This window comes from Bos indicus, chromosome 28, assembly GCF_029378745.1.
Source record: "Bos indicus isolate NIAB-ARS_2022 breed Sahiwal x Tharparkar chromosome 28, NIAB-ARS_B.indTharparkar_mat_pri_1.0, whole genome shotgun sequence".
In the NCBI taxonomy this organism is placed as follows: domain Eukaryota; kingdom Metazoa; phylum Chordata; class Mammalia; order Artiodactyla; family Bovidae; genus Bos; species Bos indicus.
The window spans coordinates 24340112-24365433 of NC_091787.1; the positions used below are offsets into that span (position 1 = coordinate 24340112).

Below are 25322 nucleotides of genomic sequence, written 5' to 3' on the forward strand. Positions count from 1 at the left end.
CAACAGCAGATGATAAGCAGAAAGCAAAAGAGACCTTACCTTTCCTGTTAGGTGGCCTTTTCTTTGTTCCACACCTTCACCACATTTAATAAAAAATGTGCTTGGATTTATATTTGTCCTTTAATATACCAGCTAATCAAATGAATCATACAAGATAAACATGTACCAGTTCTGGGAAGAGAGATTTCATTTTATAAGCTTATACGAGAAAATGATGATGGAATACTTAAGAAACATTCCAATTTAACTCCAGGTCTGCTTTGAAAATACAGAGGTCCTCTTAATTCATATTTCACAATAAAAATTATATTATTATAATAGCCACATTTTAACTGTAGGCCACTTAAAATTACTTGAGAAATAATAATGAGAAGAAGTCAGGACATGCTTTGAAAACAATCTGGAGGAAAATATATCCACTGTTAACAGTGTTTCTCTGGCAAAGAGATAAGAGCAGACTTTCACTTTCAACATTATTTAATACTGTATGTTATTTTTATTCTAAGGGGAAAAAAAAGCAATAAAGAGTTTTTAAAGTAGGAAAACATTGAGACATTGAAAGATGTCAATTAGTAAAAGACAAAGAGTTTCCCTTCTTCAAATATTCAGATGTCTCTGAAGCCTGTAAATCAATAACAAAAATACCATTTCACAGGTCCTTAAGTTAGTCTGAAATCTCTTCAGGGTCAAAGGGAAGTTAATAAAGGGTTGACTTGAAACCACTGCTGTCACACATACACACACACACACACACACACACACACACACACAGGACTGGCATGAGCACCAACCAGCGGCTTTTGATCTCAGTGACTCAATTTCTATAGCACGACCAGTCCTGCCTGCATCACCTACTGCAAAAGGAGGATCTCAAAAAGCCTTAGGTTTAGATTTTTTTTAATGAGAGAAATAGCTAATGTTTATTTACAAAAAAATGTCCCATTTTGTTAGATTTTTATCTTGCAGTGCTTCATAGAAAAGAAAAGTACACTGAATCATAATTGCCGACATCCATTGAGTTCTTCCCACATGCAAAATCCCTCTAATCCTCACAGCAGATACATGGGCTTCCCAGGTGGCGCAATGGTAAAGAATCTGCCTGTCAAGGCAGGAGATGCAGGAGACTCAGGTTTGATCCCTGGGTCAGGAAGATCCCTTGGAGGAGGGCATGGCAACCCACTCCAGTATTCTTGCCTGAAGAATCCCATGGACAGAGGAGCCTGGCGGGCTACAGGCAATGGGGTCACAAAGAGTTGGACACGACTGAGCAACTGAGCACAAAGAGACAGAAGAGGTGATAATATGCTATTCGTCTCCCATTCTGCCTAGGAGAATGCTGAGGCTCAAAAAGGTTGCCAAAAATCAACTAGTTCATAAATAGGAGCTAGAAGCAATGCAGACAGACAGACCTGTGTTCTTATCTACTACTCCATCATACTACCAAATCAGTCATTTCAATGGCAATGGTTGAGACTACATTTAGCAAGCCAAAAAGGCATATTACACAAGTTTAATTTCTTCTACCTGCAGTTGCTCTACAGGCTTAGCTTTTTACCTTAATGAAATGTGTTTCAAAATCTGTCCAATATATTCTGGATTTCAGTCAAGCTAAAACCAGCATCAGGGTGAATTTTTGTTTCACATTTTAAAGTATTTTTATCAGTAACCTTAACCCTTCTGCAAGTATGTAAAGAACAACTTAAATTTTCAGGAAGTCATGTTCATCCAAATTAAGTAAACAGATGCTTGAACATGTTTGAAAACAATTTCTATCCAAAGGTTGAATCATCTATCTATTGCAAGCCTGACAAAGGAAGATATTAATGTCTGTGTATCTTTTCATTTTAAACAGTATTTACACAGTCCAGTGTTTCTCTGAACAAGAAACCTTCAGACACCCGTACATGAAAACTCCCATCACTATGGCAACTAGAATGGCAATGACTGCACAATGATTCATCATGTATCCTTAATGGAAATCATTTGCCGTGACAGAAAAACAACTCAACGCCATGCTTCACTGGGAGAGAACCCAGTTAAAGAATAATCTGTAGTGGTGATTTTTTTAAGTGTTTATCAAATTTTTACAGTTTTATGCTAGGATACCTATCTTAATATTAATTCTAGAAGGGTAACTAATATATGTCTCCTACAGAAATGTTCATGAATTCATTCTTCCACTCATTCAAGAAAGTTTGTGCACAAAGTAGCTGTCCTCCATGGCAGGTGCTGTTCATACTATTTTGGGTGCAAGGCATACCATTTTGAATGAGATAAGCAAGACCAGCTTCACAGAGCCTCCAGTATAACTAATAAGCAAACAGTTAACAAGCTAACAATATAATATACAGTCGGCCACCTGACATATGTATAGGGGGCTCTGGGTAGCTGGAGCACACATGAATCCCAGAGGAAGTGATGGCCAAGCTGAGACCTGACTTGGGAGCACGACCCAGCCAATCAAAAGCAGGGCAGGGAGGTAAGCAGGCCTCAGGAATGTTCCAGGCAGAAAAAGCAATAAGTATAAAGGTTTAGAGAGTAGACAGCAGGATACATTAAAGAGCCAAGGTAGTTCTTTTTTTTTTTTTTCTTTTAAATAATTCTTTAAATCCTGGGATATTTTAAAATATTTATTTTTGGCTGAGTCGAGTCTTAGTTACAGTACCCAGGCTCTTCACTGTGACACATGGGCTTCCCTTTATTTGTGGTACGTAGGCTCCAGAGCATGTGGGCTCTTTGGTTTGCAGCACACAGACTCTCTAGTTGAGGCACTCCGGCTTAGTTGTTCTGTGGCATGTGGGATCTTAGTTCCCCGACCAGGGATTGAGCCCATGTCCCCTGCATTGGAAATCAGATTCTTTTTTTTTTTTTTTTTTTAATTTTTCAGGAATTTTTTTTTAAACTTTACAATATTGTATTGGTTTTGCCAAATATTGAAATGAATCCGCCACAGGTATACATGTGTTCCCCATCCTGAACCCTCCTCCCTCCTCCCTCCCCATACCATCCCTCTGGGTCATCCCAGTGCACCAGCCCCAAGCATCCAGTATCGTATATCGAACCTGGACTGGCGACTCGTTTCATATATGATATTATACATGTTTCAATGTCATTCTCCCAAATCTTCCCACCCTCTCCCTCTCCCACAGAGTCCATAAGACTGGAAGTCAGATTATTAACCACTGGACCACCAGGAATGTCCCTAGGAGCCAAAGTAGTGCTGAGTGGCTGAAACATAGGGTTGTAAGCATGGTGGTGAAGAGAAAATGAGACTGGAGATGTGGGGAGGGGCACAACATGAAGGGGCTTATGCCTCAAGGCCCAGCAATGACAAAGAATGAACCACTGTTACATGTACAATCAAGGTGTAAATATTACAGACATAAGGTAAAGCAAAAGAAGCTTCACAAAAGAGTACATACCATATGATTCCACGTATATAAAATTTAAACTAGGCAAAACTAATCCATGATGATAAAGATCCAACAATGGGAAAGGGTGCTGACACTGAAGGGGACATGAAAAGGGACTTTTCCTGGAGTGGTAGAAATGTTCTACGTTTTCATCTGGGCAGTGGTTAAACTGGTTATATGTAGACAAAAATTTATCAAGTTTATACTTATGGTTTTTTCACATTTGCTTTAAGTAAGTTATGTCTTAATAAAAAGGGGAAAAATCAAATGTGCAATGGTAATAGTTAAGTATCTAACAAAAGATGACTCTAAACATTGGAAAATAACCCATTTATACAATCAAAGGGATCAGTGATTTCTAGAGAAAATTAATTAAGAGCTTTAAGATAAGGGAAATTTTTTTTAATGAAAAGGAGTTGAGTTTTACCATTTGTGAAATGTGGAGTTAAAGATAAGTCTTAATGGGCTTTCTTGGTGGCTCCAAGGGTAAAGAATCCGCCTGCTAATGCAGGAGATGCAGGTTCAATCCCTGGGTCAGGAAGATCTCCTGGAGAAGGAAATGGCAGTCCACTCCAGTATTCTTGCCTGGGACATCCCATGGGCAGAGGAGCCTGGCAGGCTACACTCCATGGGGTTGCAAAGAGTTGGACACAACTTAGTGACTAAACAGCAGCCGACATGTCTTAATCATATTTTCCTTACAGAAAAATCACATATAGTACTTCCCTGATGGTCCAGTGGTTAAGACTCCACTCTTCCACTACAGAGGAGTGAGGATTCAATCCCTGCCCAGGGAAGATCCCATATGTTCCAAGACACGGCAAAAAAAAAAAAAAAAATCATAGGTATACACATACTAGACATATACCAATAGTATACACATATATTATAGTAACGATAGTCATCAAGTTTTAGATAGTATTACCTACTCTGAGAATAAAATCATGGTAGGAATATACAAAAGACTTGAACTGCATTGGTGAAGTTTTAAGCTGGGTGGTACATACATGGACACGACTGAGCGACTGAGCATGCACATAAGAGGTGAGAGAAGGATGAATAATAAGGCCAGTTTTTGACAGAGTGACATTGAAATGTGCTCAAAAGGATATTTTCAAAAAGCAGCAAAGCCACAGTCTGAAACTGAGGAATGAGAACTGAGTTAAGGATAAAATGGGAAGCCATCAACAAATAACTGATGATTGAAAACCACAGACTTCAACAAAATTCTAGAGAAAAAGTGGGGAGTAAGCCCAGAAGAGAGTTTAAAACTTTTTTAAAGATTTTTTATGTGTTCCATTTTTAAAGTCTGTACTAAATGTGTTACAATATTGTTTCTGTTTTATGTTTTGCTTTTTTTGGCTGCAAGGGATATGGGATCTTAGTTCCCCAGTCAGGCCTCAAATCTATACCCCATGCATTGGAAAGCCAAGTCTTAACCACAGGACCACCAGGGAAGTCCTCAGAAGAGATTTTAGAAGGGAACCTTAGGACAGAAGGGAAGACGTCACAAAAGAGACAGAAAGAGCAGCCCAAGAAGTAGGAGGAAAAGCATAAGGGCATATCCTGGTAGCTAAGAAAAAGGAGTGTCAAGAAGATGAGCATGATCAACAGTTTCAAATTCTGATGCGAGCTCAGGGAAGATAAGGACTAAAAGGAGTTGGCAGCCAAGAAGTTCTTGGTGACTATTACAAGAGCCATTTCCTAGAAAGGTGAGGAGGAAGTCAAAATGGGATAAACTGAAAACTGGCTGAAAGGGAAGTAGCAATACCAACTATGACCTTCTTTTTCAGGAAAACTGGCTCTAAAGGGAAGTACAGTGATAGAGAAGAAGCAGGAGGGAGACAGGTTAAGAAAGGATTATTGTTTTGTCTGTATTTTTTCAAGCTGAGATACACAAAAGCATTTATGTATAAATTTATGGTCATGAAATTTAAAATATGATAAAGAAAAAACAAATGTATGAATATATTATTATATAATATATACAGACCTATTCAGAAGAAAACACAGCAAGGTTCTCATTAAGATAACCACCTAGTTACAAATGGAAGTCACTGTTAACATTTAAAAATTGGTGAAAGGAAGCATAAAACTGGACACACTTTTTTTATTCTTATTGTTATTTTATTTATTTATTTATTTATTTTGGCATGTGGGATCTTAGTTCCCCAACCAGGGATCAAACCCACACCCTCTGCATTGGAAGCATGGAGTCTTAACCACTGGACCACTAGGGAAGTCCCAACTGGACAAATTGTAAACCGTGAAGCAGCACATTATAGCAGAAAGATAAATGAATGTTAAATGACTGCTATTAGAAAAAAGACCCTACCCGGTTTCCTCTTCAGCCTCCATCCAATAGTGCAAAAACACTCTTTGGCATTAAATGAAAGAATAATTTTGAACATAAATAGATAAAAGAAAATGAAGCTACTATTCACTGGCTTTTTAGGTCTATATGCTATACTTTTTCACGAAAAGCAACCATTATTCAATACTTACCAGCTTTGGAATTTTCAGGATGCTTGTCAGGGTGACATTCCAGGGCCCTGACCTTAAATTCTGCAAGGATTTGTTCAACCTAAAACAGAAATTAATGTTTAAAATGAAGCATCCAACTTGAATGACATAAAGGGAAAAGTAGGGTGTCAGTCCTTCCCAAAAAAAGCCACCATGAACACTTACCTTTTTATTTTGATTCCTATTTGCATTTTGACTTTTTAGTCTAAGAAATTATTTTCTCAATCACAAAATTCAGAAAGTATCCAATAAACATTCCTATTCACATAGTAGTATGTAATGACAATTGAACTTGCTACTGTATTCAGATGATGGCCCAAGACACCTATGAGTTCAGTATATTTAAACATTAAAAGTGGTCATATAGGTTTATCCTAACAATATATAAAAGGTGTGTTTACACACCTGAGTTCTTCAAAGGATGTTTAGCCACCTCTGTTATTCAAGATGATTGTCCAGTTTATAAATTACCCATTATAAAGTTCTTTCTTCTTTTTTTGTCCTTTTCTTTTTTATTAAGAATTTCACACACACACAAAGAATTTCACAATTGGGGATGGAGGGGTTAAATAAAGGTAGTCAAAAGATACAAATTTCCAGTTAAATAAGTATTAGTGATGTAAAAAATGATACATATAATTAACACTACTATGTGTAGTATATGAAGGGTGTTAAAAGAGTAAATCCTAAGAGTTCTCATCACAAGGAAAAATTTTCTATTTTATTTGTTATTTATATCGATGATGGATGTTCAGTAAACTTGTGGTAATCTGCACTTCAAACTTACAGTACTGTATGTCAATTATATCTCCATAAAGTTGGAAAGAAAAAAAATTTTTCACAATTTAGAAAAAAAAAAAAAGGATAAACTTGATCATTATGTTACCAGTAAACAGTTTGGTTAGACATTTTGATTGAAAAAACAGAGATTTCCGCCCAAACTAAAATGAGGTTTGAGGGCCATCTATGATTTTATTGGGTTTCACTCACCCATCTAATCCTTATTATCATGAATTATCAAGACTTGGCTTTATTAATTATAATTGTAATGTCAACAGCAGAATGCAAAAGTGTTTGCGTGGCTCTTAGTATCTGACTTTTTGTTGTTGTTTAGTCGCTAAGTCATGTCCGACTATCTGATTGCTTTGTTTTAAATCCCAGTTCTGCCCTGTCAGTGTAGGCAAGTTATATAATTTCCATGTGCTTAGATTTCCTCATCTTTACATTTCATGAATAATGTAACTCTAGCACTTAACACAAAACCTGATCACAGTAAGAACTTAATAGCTATTAATTAAGCATCAGTGGTTAAGTTCCTTGAACTCATTTAACTTGTTACTGGAAAAAAAGCTGAGTTTTTTGTTAACTAAGCAGTTGGAATTCAAATCCAATAATTCTTTTTGGTTTTTGGCTGGCTGTACAGCTTGTGGGATCTTAGTTCCTCAACCAAGGATCAAACCATGAAATGAAATTGAGGAGTCCTAACCACTGAACTGCCAGGGAAATCCCCAAATCCCATCATCTTAACCACTGTTTTACATGGGCCAGTTCTTCAGGTTTAGGACCTATTAACAAGTTCCACATTTACTATGCACAAATTCATGATAGCAAATTACCTCGTTTGAGAATTAAATTCTCAAGCAGTTCAGTTCAATATTGTCATAAGAATCATGGGAGAAATATTTTTATCAGCTCTATTGTCATCCTTAATCAACTCTCATAAAAAAAATCTTCACTTTTACAATCAAAGACAGTATTAGATATGAGTATGTTTAAAGCCCAGATTGATATCTCTGTTCTCTTCCTTGTTAAGTATGTTCTGGGAGACCCTTGGAATAACAGGAAGAGATAGATTTCCTAGTAAGAACTAGAGTTATGTTTCCTCTTCCTGGGTGCTCCCTTTACCTGTCACCATAACCTGCTAATAAAACAAAGAAAATTGAGATTTTAAATTTTTTAAATATTAAATATTTTAAAGAATCTAATAGCATTTTTTAATTAACAAGTAATTTATAAGTACTCACAAACTCTCTTTGAAAAGATTTCCATCAATACAGAATATTTTTTAAGAAACCTTTATTCCTGGACTTTCCTGGTGGTGCAATGGATAAGAATCTGCCTGCCAATTCGATATCTGATTGGAGAAGATTCCACATACCTCAGACCAACTAAGGCGGTGTACCACAGCTTCTGAGCCCATGCCCTAGGGCCTGCAAACCACAACTACTGAGCCTGTGTGCCACAAATACTGAAGCCCACATGCCTAGAGCCTGCGCTTCTCAACAAGAGCAGCCACAGTAATGAGAAGTCCTTGAACCACAACAAAGAGTAGACTCTGCTCACCGCAACTGGAAAAAGACCCCAAAAAGCAACGAAGATCCAGTGCAGCCAAACATAACATAATAAAATTTTAAAAACACTTTTTCTCCTTTTCCCCTAAGATGATAGAATCCTTCAAAACACATTTTTATACACATTACATATTTATGTATCTATCTCGGGGAAATTAATAGCACAAATGGATAAAAACTATACCTATATATCAAAAGTAGAGAGTTTGGGGGGTTTGTTGTTGTTTATTTCATTCCTATCCAATTTTTAAAAGTTAAGAAAAGTGCATATCAGTCTATCATTACTTTTCATATTTTACTACCACAGAATTAATTACAGATCTTCTGTGTAGGGCTGGTTCTGGGAAAACTAACCAATAAAGTGGCTTAGTTTGTCTTGGGCACATTCTATTTATCTCCTGGCATCACCACCCCATGTTCCTGGTGCCAAGTGCAGCTCATGGACAACTAAGGCCCTTCATGTCAAAGTCCACTGAATTTTGCGTTTCTGACACAATGTCCAATGATCTGGAAAGCTGTCTATTCTACTGGCCAATAATATACAATAAATATCAACTTTACTCATAATCAAAAAGTCAAAACATCCATGAATTATTATAACCAGTGTCACTGAGGGTACAAGGAAATGAACTCACCTGTGCTTTCCTGTGAAGAATTTAAATGTTCTTTTAACATTTTTAGCAAATTTTCTATAAATCAATTGAGATATACATATATAAAGCTATGATAAATGTAGACAGGATATTAAAAAGCAGAGACATCACTTTGCTGACAAAGGTCCATATACTCAAAGCTATGATTTTTCCAGTAGTCATGTACAGATGTGACAGTTGGACCATAAAGCAAACTGAGCACCAAAGAATGGATGCTTTCAAATTATGGTGCTAGAGAAGATTCTTGAGAGTCCCTTGGACAGCAAGGAGATCAAACCAGTCAATCCTAAAGGAAATCAACCCTAAATATCCATTGGAAGACTGATGCTAAAGCTCCAATACTTTGGCCTCTTGATGCAAAGAGTCAACTCATTGGAAAAGACCCTGATGCTGGGAAAGATTGAAGGCAAAAGGAGAAGGAGGTGGAAAAGGATGAGATGGTTAGTTAGCATCATTTACTCAATAGACATGAGTTTGAGCAAACTCCAGGAGATAGTAAAGGACAGAGGAGCTTAGCATGCTATACCCCACGGGGTCACAGAGAGTCAGACATGACTTAGCGACTGAACAACAACAACAAAATATATAAATCCTTTAATTTTTTTCATACTTTTCAATCCAACCATTTCAATTATAGGAATTTGGCTAAGAGGATAATTGAAGGTAGGGAATGGATTTAGTTATAAGAAGGTTCAATGAATAAAAAGTTATACATTTTAAACAAAAACCTGGGTGCCTAGTAATAGGATATTGCTAAAGTTAATTGTAATAGGGCTATAGGATGGCATACTTTGCAGTCATTAAAAAAATCTTCTTGTAGTAGAAGATTTTTAATAATCTGAGAAATTTTATATAAAACATCCTATGAGAAAAAGGTAAGCTACACAGCATTGTGTGAGGTATAAAATCTTAATGTTTTACTCAAAAGGAATTATGTAACATATGTGTATATGTGTGTATATGTAAAACAATGAGGAAATTCTCTGGCAGTCCCGTAATTAGGACTCCATGCTTTCACTGCCATGGGCCTGGGTTCAGTCGCTGGTTGGGGAACTAGGATTCTGTGAGCTACACCAAATAAATAAAATAAAATAATTATAACTAATGGCTAAGGTTTATTGAGACCTATTGTGTGCCAGGTACTGTTCTAAGTACTTTAAATATAGCATGTCTTTCAATTCCCACAGCAACTCTATGAGGTGGGTACTATCATCATTCCCATTTTGCAGATTAGGGAAACGAAACATAGGAAAGTAATTTTCCCAGTCACAGAGCTAGTAAGTTGCAGAGCCAGGATTTCAACTCAGGCTGACTGACTCCAGACACAGGACCCCATGGACTATACTAGAGTCCCTGGAATTCTCCAGGCCAGAATACTGGAGTGGGTAGCCTTTCCCTTCTCCAGGGGATCTTCCCGACCCAGGGATCGAACCTAGGTCTCCCACATTGCGGGCAAATTCTTACCACCTGAGCCGTGGGGAACCCACATATAAAGATAAACATATAAATATGTATACATATGTACATGTACTTATTTATACAAAATTATATATATATATGCATGCATAAAATGGCATGCATATATCATAGTCTCAAACATTAAGCGTTTGGGTTGGCATTTTTCCCTATGCTCTCTTTATACTCCTCATTTCCTTATTGAACATATATAATTTTAGAAATTAAATTTTAAAACTTAAAAGCTTATCTTTTGCATATCCTAATAGCATAGTATTTTGCTCTGCGCCAGGAAATACTCATGTGCAATAGGGACTAATTTGATTCCCACTTGAAAGGATCTTCTCCAGCTTTCCCCTGGCCACTCAAATGCCCTCTGTGTCTCCCTCCATGCATCTAAATTTTGATGCAGAATCGTTTCACACCCCATCTCTTTTTTTTTTAATTAAAAATAGTTTTATTTATTTTTTATAAGTCCATTTTTCTCTTTATTTTTGAGCTATTTTATTTTTTTAAATTTTTTAATTTTTTTAAATTTTATTTAATTTTTAAACTTTACATAATTGTATTAGTTTTGCCAAATATCAAAATGAATCCACCACAGGTATACATGTGTTCCCCATCCTGAACCCTCCTCCCTCCTCCCTCCCCATACCATCCCTCTGGGTCGTCCCAGTGCACTAGCCCCAAGCGTCCATCAAACCTGGACTGGCATCTTGTTTCATATATGATATTTTACGTGTTTCAATGCCATTCTCCCAAATCTTCCCACCCTCTCCCTCTCCCACAGAGTCCATAAGACTGTTCTATACATCACTGTCTCTTTTGCTGTCTCGTTCACAGGGTTATTGTTACCATCTTTCTAAATTCCATATATATGCGTTAGTATACTGTATTGGTGTTTTTCCTTCTGGCTTACTTCACCCTGTATAATAGGCTCCAGTTTCATCCACCTCATTAGAACTGATTCAAATGTATTCTTTTTAATGGCTGAGTAATACTCCATTGTGTATATGTACCACAGCTTTCTTATCTATTCATCTGCTGATGGGCATCTAGGTTGCTTCCATGTCCTGGCTATTATAAACAGTGCTGCGATGAACATTGGGGTACACGTGTCTCTTTCCCTTCTGGTTTCCTCAGTGTGTATGCCTAGCAGTGGGATTGCTGGATCATAAGGCATTTCTATTTCCAGTTTTTTAAGGAATCTCCACACTGTTCTCCATAGTGGCTGTACTAGTTTGCATTCCCACCAACAGTGTAAGAGGGTTCCCTTTTCTCCACACCTTCTCCAGCATTTATTATTTGTAGACTTTTGGATCGCAGCCATTCTGACTGCACACCCCATCTCTTCTCCGAAGTCTTTTCAGATATTCTTTCCTTAAATTTTGGTAAATGTTTCTGAACAGGGAGTATTTGTTTTCTACTCAACAGCATGGAAATTCTTCCATGGCCTTACTTATGTCATTTATTAATTTCCAACACAAGCTTTAAAGTGTAAGAACTTTGTATACTAAGCAAAAGAATTATGTGTGTGTCTCAATTGTTTTAAGTAGTATCAAAATATCAAGTTGCTTTGAAATTATAACTGCTAAATTGCTTTTGGATAGAAACAGTTCTGGTTAATTTTTTAGAGTATCAAATCAAGGAATATTTGAAGTAAAGAAAATCCAGACAACACAAATCAAGTAAAGGAAATGTCACAATAATAGTTTAAAAAACCATTACTCATAAGTCACTTCAGTTGTGTCCGACTCTGTGCAACCCCATAGACGGCAGCCCGCCAGGCGCCCCCATCCCTGGGATTCTCCAGGCAAGAACACTGGAGTGGGTCGCCATTTCCTTCTCCAATGCATGAAAGTGAAAAGTGAAAGTGAAGTCGCTCAGTCATGTCCGACTCCTAGCGATCCCATGGACTCCAGCCTACCAGGCTCCTCCGTCCACGGGATTTTCCAGGCAAGAGTACTGGAGTGGGTTGCCATTGCCTTCTCCGAAAAGCATTAAGATGTTTGTAAATGAGAAGGATACATATAAAAAGAGGAGAAAGATAATGTATAAAAGGAATGGATAAAATTGCGACAGGTCATTTCATTTTAGATAAGTGACTGTTATCTACAAATACTATGCAACGACAGAATTAGTAAAATATATCCAGAAGAAGGAATGTCAAGAGCTCTCATTCACCTTTTTTTTTTTTTTTGACATATTCTTCTTTTAATATATGCCACAGTATACACAGAGAAGTATGATTATAACTGGTCACGACAAAATGAAATTGTTATAAACATTATAAATAAACAATGGGATCATTTTTTGTAAACTGAAAAGACAATAACATAACTACAAAAGCCTGACTAAAGAGATTTATTTAAGGGATATTACAACCTTTACTTTATAACCTAGCATAACAATATTTTTTAAAAATCCGAATTGTGAAACTTTTCAAATTAAATTATGTTCCTTTGATTTAAATAGTTCCTTCAAAAAATTATTTGGCAAGAGTATAATTCAAAGTATGAATAACACATGATAAGCTTTCTCAATTAATATAAGTAAACCACCCCTAAAGAAAACAAAAGTAACATATTACCCTAAAGAAGAAATATGCAATTAAGAGAATATTATAACCTCTTTTGTGTGTGGGTGTTTAACTACAAGGTACCTAAGCTAACTTCCTCAGGTTGATGAAGATAGAGATTTTAATCTTTGTGTCCAATACTGCATTCTATTTGCCAAACAAAACTAAGTACATTTTATTACTTAACTCCAGCCTTATAAAACAAAGATAAATAGAAAACTAATTCGCTTTAAAGCATTTAATATTAATAGCTATATTTTAGTAATAAAATAAATATTTTAATACTTACATAAATATAAAACAATGTGAATATATTTAATAATGTAATAAAATATATTTCATACTCATCTAAACAATATTTAAAATACTAAAAAAACTGTAAATGAAATGTTTAACAATAAGAGACTAATCAGTTTTGGTACAATAGTAAAATAAAATATTATGCAATCATTAACCCACATATGAAGAACCTTTAGTAGCATGGAGAAATCCTTATTATAATATTAATTGGTAAAAAGTAAACATGTTCTTCAAAAATACATACATAGGAAAGAGTCTGGAGACTAATTTACCAAACATTAAGAATGTTACCTTTGGGAGGTAAAATTATAAATGAACTTTTCATAATGTGAAAAATTTTTATGACCTTATAATTATCCATAGGGACCTTTAAAACATTGTTCCATTGTAGATCAAATGAACAATTACAGAGTTGTCACATATTTTGTTCCAGAAGCCACAGTTTAAAGAAGTAATTCCTGTTACACAATTTGAATTATTAACCCAAAAGGATGTTTCTTGGTTTAAATAATTTAAGTGTTCATGTAAGACTACATATTTTCATGAAACATTTTTAAATCATTACTAGAAAATTAAATTTCATCTCAATTACAGTGTACATTACCATAATAAAGATATAGCTTATGTATATACTATGAAACACTGCCAATAGCAATTACAATAAAATTTCAAATATACATTTTTAGTATATTTGAAAAACAGTCTATGACCATGTGTCAGAATACACATATTCAATCAGAAGTGTCCAGAAAATTGAAAGAGGACACTATTCAAGTAAAGACCCAACACTCTATTTTAAGTCCTTAACTTTCTCTGAGCCAAAAGAGCTTTAAAATAATACATGATTAGGTTTTTAGGCAATGTGACTTAAAGTTCAAAATTTTAAAACCTTAAATAAAACTTGAAATACTGTTGTGAAAAAGAACAGCACTATTCATTGCTTACCGAAGACAGTTCATCACATCCCAGTAATGTGTAGTAATCTTCAGTATCTTCCGACTTGTAATTCAGTATCGCATCCATTGAGATGACTAAACCAGTTTTTCTTCCCTTTGAAACAAGAGGCACAATGAACTGAGAATTAACAGGAAACGCCTTTTGAGATCTGGTTTACAGCAGCGCGTTCCAAACGGCAGTTAACTAGATTTAAGGCTGGCCACAGTCAACACACCAGCTGTCATCCTAGACCTTTGTAAACTCTAGTTTTCATTGGCTGTTTATACAAGAGAAAAGAATAGCCCACATGCGGAACTGTTGCAGTGCTGGCTGGGATCTGTAGTTTGAGTTTATGTAAGTGATGTAAATGAACCATTCCTTTTAGAAGTTGATAAACAATATCCATTTTTACATACTCCTCAAATTGGCCATTTTTTCACCTCTGATATATTTTTACCTTTTTTTTTTTTAAGGAATAGAAAAAAATTTGAAGCATTATGGTAAAATCTTAGCATTTGTTAAATATGAGTAGTGAGCACTTTCCTGAGTGTTAAGAATATTTCATAATTTTTAAAACAGCTTAAGAGTAGACAGACTTCCATGGTGGCTCAGACAGTAAAGAATCTGCCTGCAATGCAGGAGATGGGGTTCAATCCTTGAGTCGGGAAGATCCCCTGGAGAAGGAAATAGCAATCCATTCCAGTATTCTTGCCTGGAAAATCCCATGGACAGAGGAGCCTAGAGAGCTACAGTCCATGGAGTCACAAAGAATCAGACACGATTAAGCAATTAACATACACGAGAGTAGAAAGAAATAGACTAAGAGATCATTTGATAATTCATTTGATAATCTATTCATTCAACAAATATTTATTGAGGACCTATTTTGTGCTCAGCATGATTGTAGAAAAAGATGTGGTAAACAGTTCTTAGGGAGCTTACAGTGCAACGGAGAGAGGCAGACAAGACACAAACAGGATTATTTAAAACAGTGACTTGTGGGACTTCCCTGGCAGTCCAGTGGTTAAGACTGCACTTCCAATGCAGGAGAAGAGAGTTTGATCCCTGCTCCAGAAACTAAGATCCCACATACTGCATGGTGGAGCCAAAAAAAAGAATGTGTATAAAGATACAGCAATAATGATAGTTATCATTACCAATTAACAATAATGAAAGTTTTGTAGAAAAATTAACTGTCCAACAATCATTTAAATAATGATCCACATACAGTAGTATATCATGTAGTCATTTTAAAAGATGTAGTTCAGTTGAGTTCAGTTGCACAGTCGTGTCCGACTCTTTGCAACCCGATCAACCGCAGCACACCAGGCCTCCCTGTCCATCACCAACTCTCGGAGTCCACCCAAACCCGTGTCCGTTGAGTTGGTGATGCCATCCAAACATCTCATCCTCTGTCGTCCCCTTCTCCTGCCTTCAATCTTTCCCAGCATCAGGGTCTTTTCAAATGTAGAAACATATTTAATACCTGGGAAATGTTCACACATTGTTAGGTGAAAAAAAGGTAACAAGCAATTATGTAAACATTCACTGAGCATTGAGATTTATGCAAATTACTGGGCATAAGTTATATCTCAATTTAAAAAGGAAAAAATACAAATTTTAAGTTTTAGAAGTATGGTATGATTCCTGTTTTATAAATATACAGCTCTTCCTCAATTTAGCATGGGGTTTTGACACCATAAACTAATCCTAAATCAAAAATGCATTTAACCTAACTATCCTACTGAATATCATAATTTAGCCTAGCCTACCTTAAATGTGCTCAAAACACTTACATTAGCCTACAAGCGGGAAACAGCATCTAACACAAGCCTACTTAATAATGAAGTGTTGAATATTTCATATAACTTATTAAATACCTGAATATCATACCACATGTCCCTGGCCCAGGAAAAGATCCAAATTGAGAATTCAGAGTACCATTTTTATTGTACTATATTTCTTTTGCACTATCATAAAATTGAAAAATCCTAAATTGAACTATTGTATATTAGGGACCATCTGTATATGGTATGTATATTTATGAAACATGCAAAACCATATACACCAGGTTTTGGAGTCACAGGTGATTTTTTATTCTTTTTCCTCATCTACAGTTTCTAAGATAAACATATATTATTCTAGTAATAAGAAGAAAGCAACAAAAAACAAGTCAGTAAAAACTGCAAAATGCCAAGTATCACATAGCTATTATTTACTGATTTAGAAGGGGTGACAATTCAGAGGGCCCTATTCAAGAATTTGTTTTTCAGTTGGTTCGGTTTGTTGCATGCTCTACTGCATGTTGTAAGCCAATTTATTCACTCTTCAAGAGGGCTTCCCTGGTGGCTCAATGGTAATGAATCTACCTGCCAATGCAGGAGACCCAGGTTTGATCCCTGGATCGGGAAGTTTCCCTGGAGAAAGAAATGGCAACTCACTCTAGTATTCTTGTCTGGAAACCCCATGGACAGAGGAGCCTGGTGGGCTACAGTCCATGGGGTCGCAAAAGAGTCAGACATAACCAGAAACTAAAACAACAAGAACAATTCACCCTTGAAGCACCCTACACGGTGCTGCAGTTGGACAAAGAAGGAAATTAATCCAGCCATCAGAGAACTCCCCCCTCATGTGTGTCTTGCTCACTGTAGGTCAACTGTTGTCTTGAGTGATCCTTTCCTATGATCTTGTAGGAGTCACAGGGCAATGAAGACATTGCTGAACCCTGCTCCTTACTCCTTGAATAGAACTATGCTCTAATTACACCTGACATATCAGAAAATTAATTTAGCTGAGAATGCAAGATTAACTCAAACTAAGCTTTAGCATGTTACCTGTGAGGTAAAAGTCACTCAGTCGTGTCCGACTCTTTGCGACCCCATGGACTATACAGCCCATGGAATTCTCCAGACCAGAATACTGGAGTGGGTAGCCTTTCCCTTCTCCAGGGGATCTTCCCAACCCACGGATCGAACCCCGGTCTCCCACATTGCAGGCGGATTCTTTATCAGTTGAGCCACAAGGAAGCCCAGCATATTACCTAATCAAATGTTAAACTGTACGGTTTAGAGGGAAAACTTAAAAGAAATCCACAGAAGCATTTCCAGAATAAATGGAGAGAAGGAGGAAGGAACAAAATGCATAAGCTGTTGTAGGAAAAATATTCAGGGAAAAGTGAAGAAAACAACTTTACAGCAGAGTGTGTTGAAGAAAATAACATTTGAGACCAGTACTGAAGATGAGGGCCAGAACATGGAGAGCCTTGAGGATCAGGCAGAGGACACTGAACAAGTGTGGAGGCAACAGGGAACTGCTGTAGCTTCTTAAGCATGTGACATGTTAAAAGTGAAGGTTTAAGATTAATCTGGTGGCTGTGTGCATTTGGAGGAAGGAAAACCGGAAAACATTGACAAATATGACTTAACCATCACTTTGAATTTAAATTTAATTTTAATTGAATTATATATTTTTAATGGGCACTGCTGTTTGATATTTAGTCTCTAAACTGTGTCCAGCTCTTTTGAGACCCTATGGACTGTAGCCCACCAGGCTCCTCTGTCCATGGGACCTCCCAGGCAAGAATACTGGAGCAGGTTGCTATTTCCTTTCTCCAGGGGATCTTTTTGACCCAGGGATTGAACCCACGTCTTTTGCTTGGCAGGCAGATTCTTTACCACTGAGGCACTTGGGAAGATCTTAATGGGCACTACATGCACATACAACAAAGTTTTAAAGTTATAAAAGGGTAGACATGAAAGGTAAGTGTCCCTCCCTCCTTGGGTCTTCCAGCCACCAGTTTTATTCCCTGGAGGTAACCAAGATAACCACTGCCAACAATGTCTCGTTTTTGCATTCATTATATGCATTTTGGTAAATATATGTGTGTGTGTGTGTGTGTGTATGTATATATGTATTTTTTTAATCTCAATTCCTTAGTGTCAGACACTTCAAATCTTCAGCTCTAATAAAAAATACTGCACTGAATACTCTTGTTCTTAGATTCTTTCACTCTTGTTTGCACATCTTTTAGAAAAGAAAGCTGACATATATGTAAGTCAGTAGGGATTTACTGAGAGCCTATTGTCTATACACTTATACAGTACCTGTAGTTTTGCGCTTTTTTTTTTTCCAAAGAACTCTGATAATTTCTTTTATTCTCCCTACATCCTATAGCTGAGTTTTATCAATATTTTTATTTCATGTAAGCATAATGTATGTGGCAGAATAAAATCAACTAAAGGTTTTCATTCCTTTCTTTAATCACCTAAAATTAAGCAGTTCTACAAATAGAACACCGGAGAAGGCAATGGCACCCCACTCCAGTACTCTTGCCTGGAAAATCCCATGGATGGAGGAGCCTGGTAGGCTGCAGTCCCATGGGGTCACGAAGAGTCGGACACGACTGAGCGACTTCACTTTCATTTTTCACCTTCATGCATTGGAGAAGGAAATGGCAACCCACTCCAGTGTTCTTGCCTGGAGAATCCCAGGAATGGGGGAGCCTGGTGGGCTGCCATCTATGGGGTCTCACAGAGACGGACACGACTGAAGCGACTTAGCAGTAGCAGCAGCACAAATAGAATACATCTGCATCATATTGTGTTATTTATCATATTATTTACTAAACTGTGGCCTACATGTTTGCCACCTTGGCTCTGAATGGTTCCCTCCTTAGTGCCCTCAACTCACAGCACCCCTTAGGATAAAGGTAAGGATTAAAAAGAGCTCATAATTCAATAAGTACCCAGCTGAAGGTGTCCTTTATGTTGTGAGGTTACAGTTTTACATGGCTGTACTGGTTATTTTCCTCATTTTTATATTTCCACATTTATTTTCACTGTCAGAATTCAGTGAAAAGCTCCTTCCCATCTTGTCTTAAGCCTCTGAGGTTTTGTTATTTTTATTAATAATAGTACTGAATGACTTGGTTACAAGATCATATCCCAAAAATAAAAATATTGATTGTAACAACTTTGCATGGCAATAGATGGTAACTAGACTTACTGTGGAGAAGGAAATGGCAACCCACTCCAGTGTTCTTGCCTGGAGAATCCCAGGGACGGCAGAGCCTGGTGGGCTGCCGTCTCTGGGGTCGCACAGAGTCGGACACGACTGAAACGACTTAGCAGCAGCAGCAGCAGCAGACTTACTGTGGTGATTATATAAAAATATTAAATCATGGGAGTTCCCGGGTGGTCTAGCAGTTAGAATTCGGTGCTTTCCCTGCCTTGGCCCAGGTTCAGTCCTGATTGGGGAACTGAGATGCCACAAACCACACAGTATGGTAAAAAAAAAAAAAGTCAAATCACTATGTTGTACACTTGAAACTAAATATCACTGCATGTCACAAATAATTTACTGTATATTTAAATATATATTAGTAAAATAACTTAGTTGTATATATTTAAATATATATTAGTATATTTATATGTGTTCTTAGTTGCTTCAGTCGTGTCCAACTGTTGGTGACCCGTGGACTGTAGCCCACCAGGCTCCTTTGTCCATGGAATTCCGCAGGCAAGAATATTGGAGTGGGTTGCCATACACTCCTCCAGGGAATCTTCCTGACCCAGGGATCAAACCCTGGTCTCTTATGTCTCCTGCATTGGCAGAGAGTTTCTTTACCACTAGCACCACCTATATTCAGTTCAGTTCAGTCCCTCAGTCGTGTCCGACTCTTTGCGACCCCATGAGTCGCAGCACGCCAGGCCTCCCTGTCCATCACCATCTCCCGGAGTTCACCCAGCTCACGTCCATCGAGTCAGTGATGCCATCCAGCCATCTTATCCTCTGGCGTCCCCTTCTCCTCCTGCCCCCAATCCCTCCCAGCATCAGAGTCTTTTCCAATGAGTCAACTCTTCGCATAAGGTGGCCAAAGTACTGGAGTTTCAGCTTTAGCATCATTCCTTCCAAAGAAATCCCAGGGCTGATCTCCTTCAGAATGGACTGGTTGGATCTCCTTGCAGTCCAAGGGACTCTCAAGAGTCTTCTTCAACATCACAGTTCAAAATCATCAATTCTCCGGCGCTCAGCTTTCTTCACAGTCCAACTCTCACATCCATACACGACCACTGGAAAAACCATAGCCTTGACTAGACGGACCTTTGTTGGTAAAGTAATGTCTTTGCTTTTCAGTATGCTATCTAGGTTGGTCATAACTTTTCTTCCAAGGAGTAGGCATCTTTTAATTTCATGGCTGCAATCACCATCTGCAGTGATTTTGGAGCCCCAAAAAATAAAAGTCTGACACTCTTTCCACTGTTTCCCCATCTATTTCCCATGAAGTGGTGGGACCAGATGCCATGATCTTCGTTTTCTGAATGTTGAGTTTTAAGCCAACTTTTTCACTCTCCTCTTTCACTAACTTCATCAAGAGGCTTTTTAGTTCCTCATCACTTTCTGCCATAAGGGTGGTGTCATCTGCATATCTGAGGTATTGATATTTCTCCCAGCAATCTTGATTCCAGCTTGTGCTTCTTCCAGCCCAGCATTTCTCATGATGTACTCTGCATATAAGTTAAATAAGCAGGGTGACAATATACAGCCTTGATGTACTCCTTTTCCTATTTTTACATAAAATGTTGAGTTTGATAAGTCTTGATGAAAATGAATACAATGTGATTTTATAATCAGAGAAAAAGAAAATCTTAAAAGGGAGTGCCCAACCATACATCCTCATGTTTTTCTTATTATAAAAATGGGCTTCCCTGGTGGCTCAGTGGTAAACTACCTGCTTGCCAGTGCAGGAGACACGGGTCTGACCTGTGGTCTGGGAAGTTCCCACGTGCCGCAGAGCACTAAACCCATGCACCACAACAATTGAGCCTGTGCTCTAGAGCCTGAGAATCCAACTATTGAGCCCACATGCCTCAGGACATAATATTCTAAGGTTTTAACAGAAAACAGAAGACTTGCCTCGTATCTCCCTCTGCCTAGAGGCAAATATGGTAAAACATTTAGCTATTTCTTCTTGTATTTTTCACCATGTTTTTAAATGATGTTTACACTTCAGAATTTCTTTTAAGTTCAACATATTGCACCACTGTATCCACACTAAAGTCTTGATCAGACAATAGCAAAATGACAAGAATACATTATCCAGGCCTGAATAAAAGCCTAAGTCTCACCAGTGAGACAATCTGCCCCCCCCCAAAAGGTTGACTTTGGGGTCATATTTGTATATATTACATGTGAATGTAGTATATATGGTAGTGGTGGTGGCTTAGTTGCTCAGTTGTGACGGCTCTTTAGACCCCATGAACTGTAGCCCCCCAGGCTCCTCCATCCATGGGATTTCCCAGGCAAGAGTACTATAGTAGGTTGCCATTTCCTTCTCCAATATAGTGTCTACATTTATATAAAATAGTCAAATGCTTACATGTAATACTTAATTTTCATTATTTAGCTATATGTAAAATGATCCAATGACCTATAATATTCAGCTTTTTAAATTTACTTAAACCTATATATTTAAAATACTATATTATGAAAAACTGTATTAAGAATAGTGCTGTTCTCCCTGTATGAGAAACTCTGTAAGGTTACAAGTATAAGGTATCTACATTTTCTTCTAAAGGATGATTTGGGGGAAAAGTTTCCTTTATATTTGAACATACATAACCCTCTCTCAATTGGGGAATTCTACTTCAATCATTCATAATTTTAAAAATCATTTTCATATTTTTTATTTTTCAGGTTGTATAATGATTATAAATCTTCATTACTTTAATAAATATTAAATAAATAATACTTTATATAAATATAGTATAAACATAATAGCAACCTTTTTGGGGTATTGTTTGAAAAAGCAATAATATAAGGTAAGTATGTATTTGGAGAAAAGTAGAGTACCACTTATTTATTTCCACTCTTTTCCCCAAAACTAACCTCTAAACTTGCTGCAGCATCTTATGGTAGGGTATATTTTTCATGTTCACTGGGTTTTTCTCTCTAATGATAAAGGTAATAAAAATCATGTTGGGGCCATTGGCTAGTATTTTGAAAAAATAATGATGGTAGAGCCATTCCTACTTACACCAAAGTAAGTTACAGATAACCAAATAACCCAGAAGCCATAGGATAAAATTAATAAACATGACTGTACAAAATTTATGCAGATGTGTAGTGGCAAAAAAAAAAAAAATACAAATGTAAAATCAGAAGGTAGGTAAATAATGTACAAGGAAAAAAATTTCACAATTCCCATAACAGACAAAAGGCTGAGTTCCCTACTTTACAAAAAGTACCAAAAAATCAGTAAGAAAAAGATTAACAACCCAAGAGAAAACTGGATTAAGGATATGATTACTTTCAGAAATATAAATAGCCATTAAATGGATCAAGAAAAGTGCAGCCTCATTCATAATTATGAAACTGCTAATCATTCAAAGAAGATACATTGTTTACTTCTCAGAGAGGCAAAATTTCTAAAGTTGATAATACCCAGTGCTAGAATAGAAGGGAGGAAGCAAACACCTTCATACATTGCCGGATACTATAAATCAGTGTGTGTGTGCGTGCTCAGTTGTGTCTGACTTTGCAACCCTACAAACTGTAGCCCAACAGGCATCTCTGTCCCTGGGATTTCCCAGGCAAGAATACTGTAGTGGCTTACCATGCCCTCCTCCAGGGAATCTTCCTGACCCAGAGATCGAACTCGTGTCCACTGCATGGCGGACAGGCAGGTGAATTCTTTACCACTGAGCCACCTGGAAATTCCAGTGTAAACTGGTACAGTTTAGCAATTTGGTGATATTTGTAAACTTTTATAAAGCATATATCTCCTTGGCTCGATAATTTTTCTCTACAAATTTATCCTGTGGATTTACACCAAAATATGTTCCAGGCAGTCATTGCAAAATTGTTTTCAACAGAAAAAAGTTGGAAATAATCAAAATGTCCCTCAATGGGATGGTGAAGAAGAGACCAATGGATGAATAAATTATGGTATTTTTGTTATGAAATACCATGCAAGCATTTAAAAAAGAGTAAGATAGCTCTTTTTGTGCAGTATGGAAAGATCTCTAAGATGAATTATCAAATGAAAAAGAAAGTTTAAGAAGAGTATGATGTCATTACCTCTTTTGCACAGTTTTTCATAATTCATATATTTATTGACCAAAAAAAAAAAAAAATTCCCTGTATAAGTGGATCCCTGCATTTCAAAGACCATTTTGTTCAAGGGTCAACTATATGTACATTTGCACCTGATTTTTTTCTTTAAAAATCAAATTACGGATTCCTTTTAAGGGAGGGTGCTGAGCAGGTACAGAAAGCCTTTAATTTCAGTTTACATCTCTCAGAACTGTTAGTGTGAAGTCAATATAGTCATCCTACCACTTTTGTTTTCTGTATGCTTTTTATTCTATTTAATAATTTGTGTCTATCTCTTTGCTGGCCCGGCTTTCGAGATCTTAGTTCCCCCACCAGGAATGGAACCCAGGCCGCCTACAGTGGAAGCAGGGATCCCCACCCAACTGCACCCTCAGGGAATTCCCTTGGGATGCTTTTTAAAAGAACAAATACAATTTAATTTACACAAGCTGATTAAAAAGAAAAAAAAATTAACTTAAAAAAAATACATATACCAAATATAGAAATCACACAGAGATTTTTAACTTAGCGAAAGCTCTTCGCATGTGGCCCGTGAGAGGCCCAGCCTCGGAACCAGAAAAACCGCCCAGTCTCCTACAACCCAGGCGGCAATCGCCGTCCCAGGACTACAGCTCCCACAAGACATCGCGGAAATTGGCGTGTAAAAGGAGTGACAAAGGAAAGCCCAGTTACTTCCGGCCTCCCGTAAATGTCCCTCCGGAAGTGCATTAAAAAAAAAAAAAAAAAAACAGATTTCAGAGGCTTTTAAGTGAGAAAAAAAAAGCTATATAAGAGCTCAAACGGAAAGTCTAGAAAAGTTTCCAAGCCCTAGGAGCTCCGAGCGAGAACAGAAATTAGGGAGCCCATAGAAATTAGGTGGGCTCCACGCGGACAACTCTGAGAGTCGTTCTCAGACTAGCAGCTTTCCTAGCAGCTACTCCGTTTTCCTTCCAGTCTAGCGCCAAGTTCTGCTATGCAGAATGAAATCGGCACCTTGCCCTTGCGGTCTTTCCGACCCCGAACTTCCAAGACGCCAAAGCCCAAGTTCCAGAAAGAGCCTGCAATCATTCGTTCTGATTTCCCACAACACGGGCCCCTGCTCCCTTCTCAAGCTGGGGTTTGGACATCAGCTGAGCGCTCTGATTAAAAACGTAATCTCATTTTTTATCTAGCTCCTACCTCTCAATGTCTTTTCTTCAGAATCTGCTGCTCCGTTCCAGCGTAATAATATTCAGTGGAAAGAAAACGGAACCTGCCAAGACCTTAACCTCACTCTTTCAGGCCTGCTTGCCAGAGCAAAAGAACATTCTGAGACAGGAAAAGGATATATTTTTAAAAAAAAAAAGAAAAGAAAAAGTCTTTCTGTTAAATCAGAAGTAAAATAGAATCTGTAAATGATTCGTTTAAGGCTGTTGAAACATTGCTTTGAAGCTTCAGTCAAGTGCAAAGTGCAGTGACAAATGCTAGTAATCCTCTTGTTAATGTGTGCAGATATTGATAGTGAGGGACAGAGGATAAAAGGGAACTCTGCTTAATTTGGCTGTGAACCTAAAACTGCTCTTCAAAGTTACTTATTAATTTTAAAAATAAAATAACAGTAACAACAGGAAGAATAATCACCATTATTGAGCTCCTACTGTATGCCATGAATAAAGCTAGCAATTGAACTGTGCTGTGTCCGACTCCAAAGCTCTTAGTGAACATAATGCATAAAAGTACTGCATCAGATTATTTGGCCAGAATTTCAGCATTTCAGAAAATGCACTTGACAAGGCTGTTAGGAAACCTGATTTCTAGTATCAGCTCTCCACTGGCTCCTTGTTGAGCCACACCACCTCGATTTGTGAAGGAGAATTCAAGACCAGAGCAATGATTCTCAAACTTAAAAGTGCACATGAATCACGTGGATTTGGTGAAGATGCAACTTCTGCTTCAGGATGTCTGGGAGAGGTCTGAGATTCTGCATTTCTGACACGCCCCCAGCTGAAGTCCCTGTTAATCCAGGAGTAGCAAAGGACAG

General features: G+C 37.4%; 1 protein-coding gene across 1 annotated transcript in view; it reads right to left on the reverse strand.

Moving 5' to 3' along the window:
• Positions 1–24736, reverse strand: part of DNAJC12 (DnaJ heat shock protein family (Hsp40) member C12) — a 45551-nt gene extending 20815 nt beyond the window's left edge. The window contains exons 1-3 of the mRNA XM_019954192.2: positions 24482–24736; positions 14219–14323; positions 5919–5997 (exon numbers count right to left, since the gene is read on the reverse strand). Of these exons, the coding sequence (XP_019809751.2) occupies positions 5919–5997; positions 14219–14296 (157 nt within the window). The 5' untranslated portion in view covers positions 14297–14323; positions 24482–24736. The remainder of the gene's footprint in view (positions 1–5918; positions 5998–14218; positions 14324–24481) is intronic.
• Between the last annotated feature and the right edge of the window lie 586 nt (positions 24737–25322).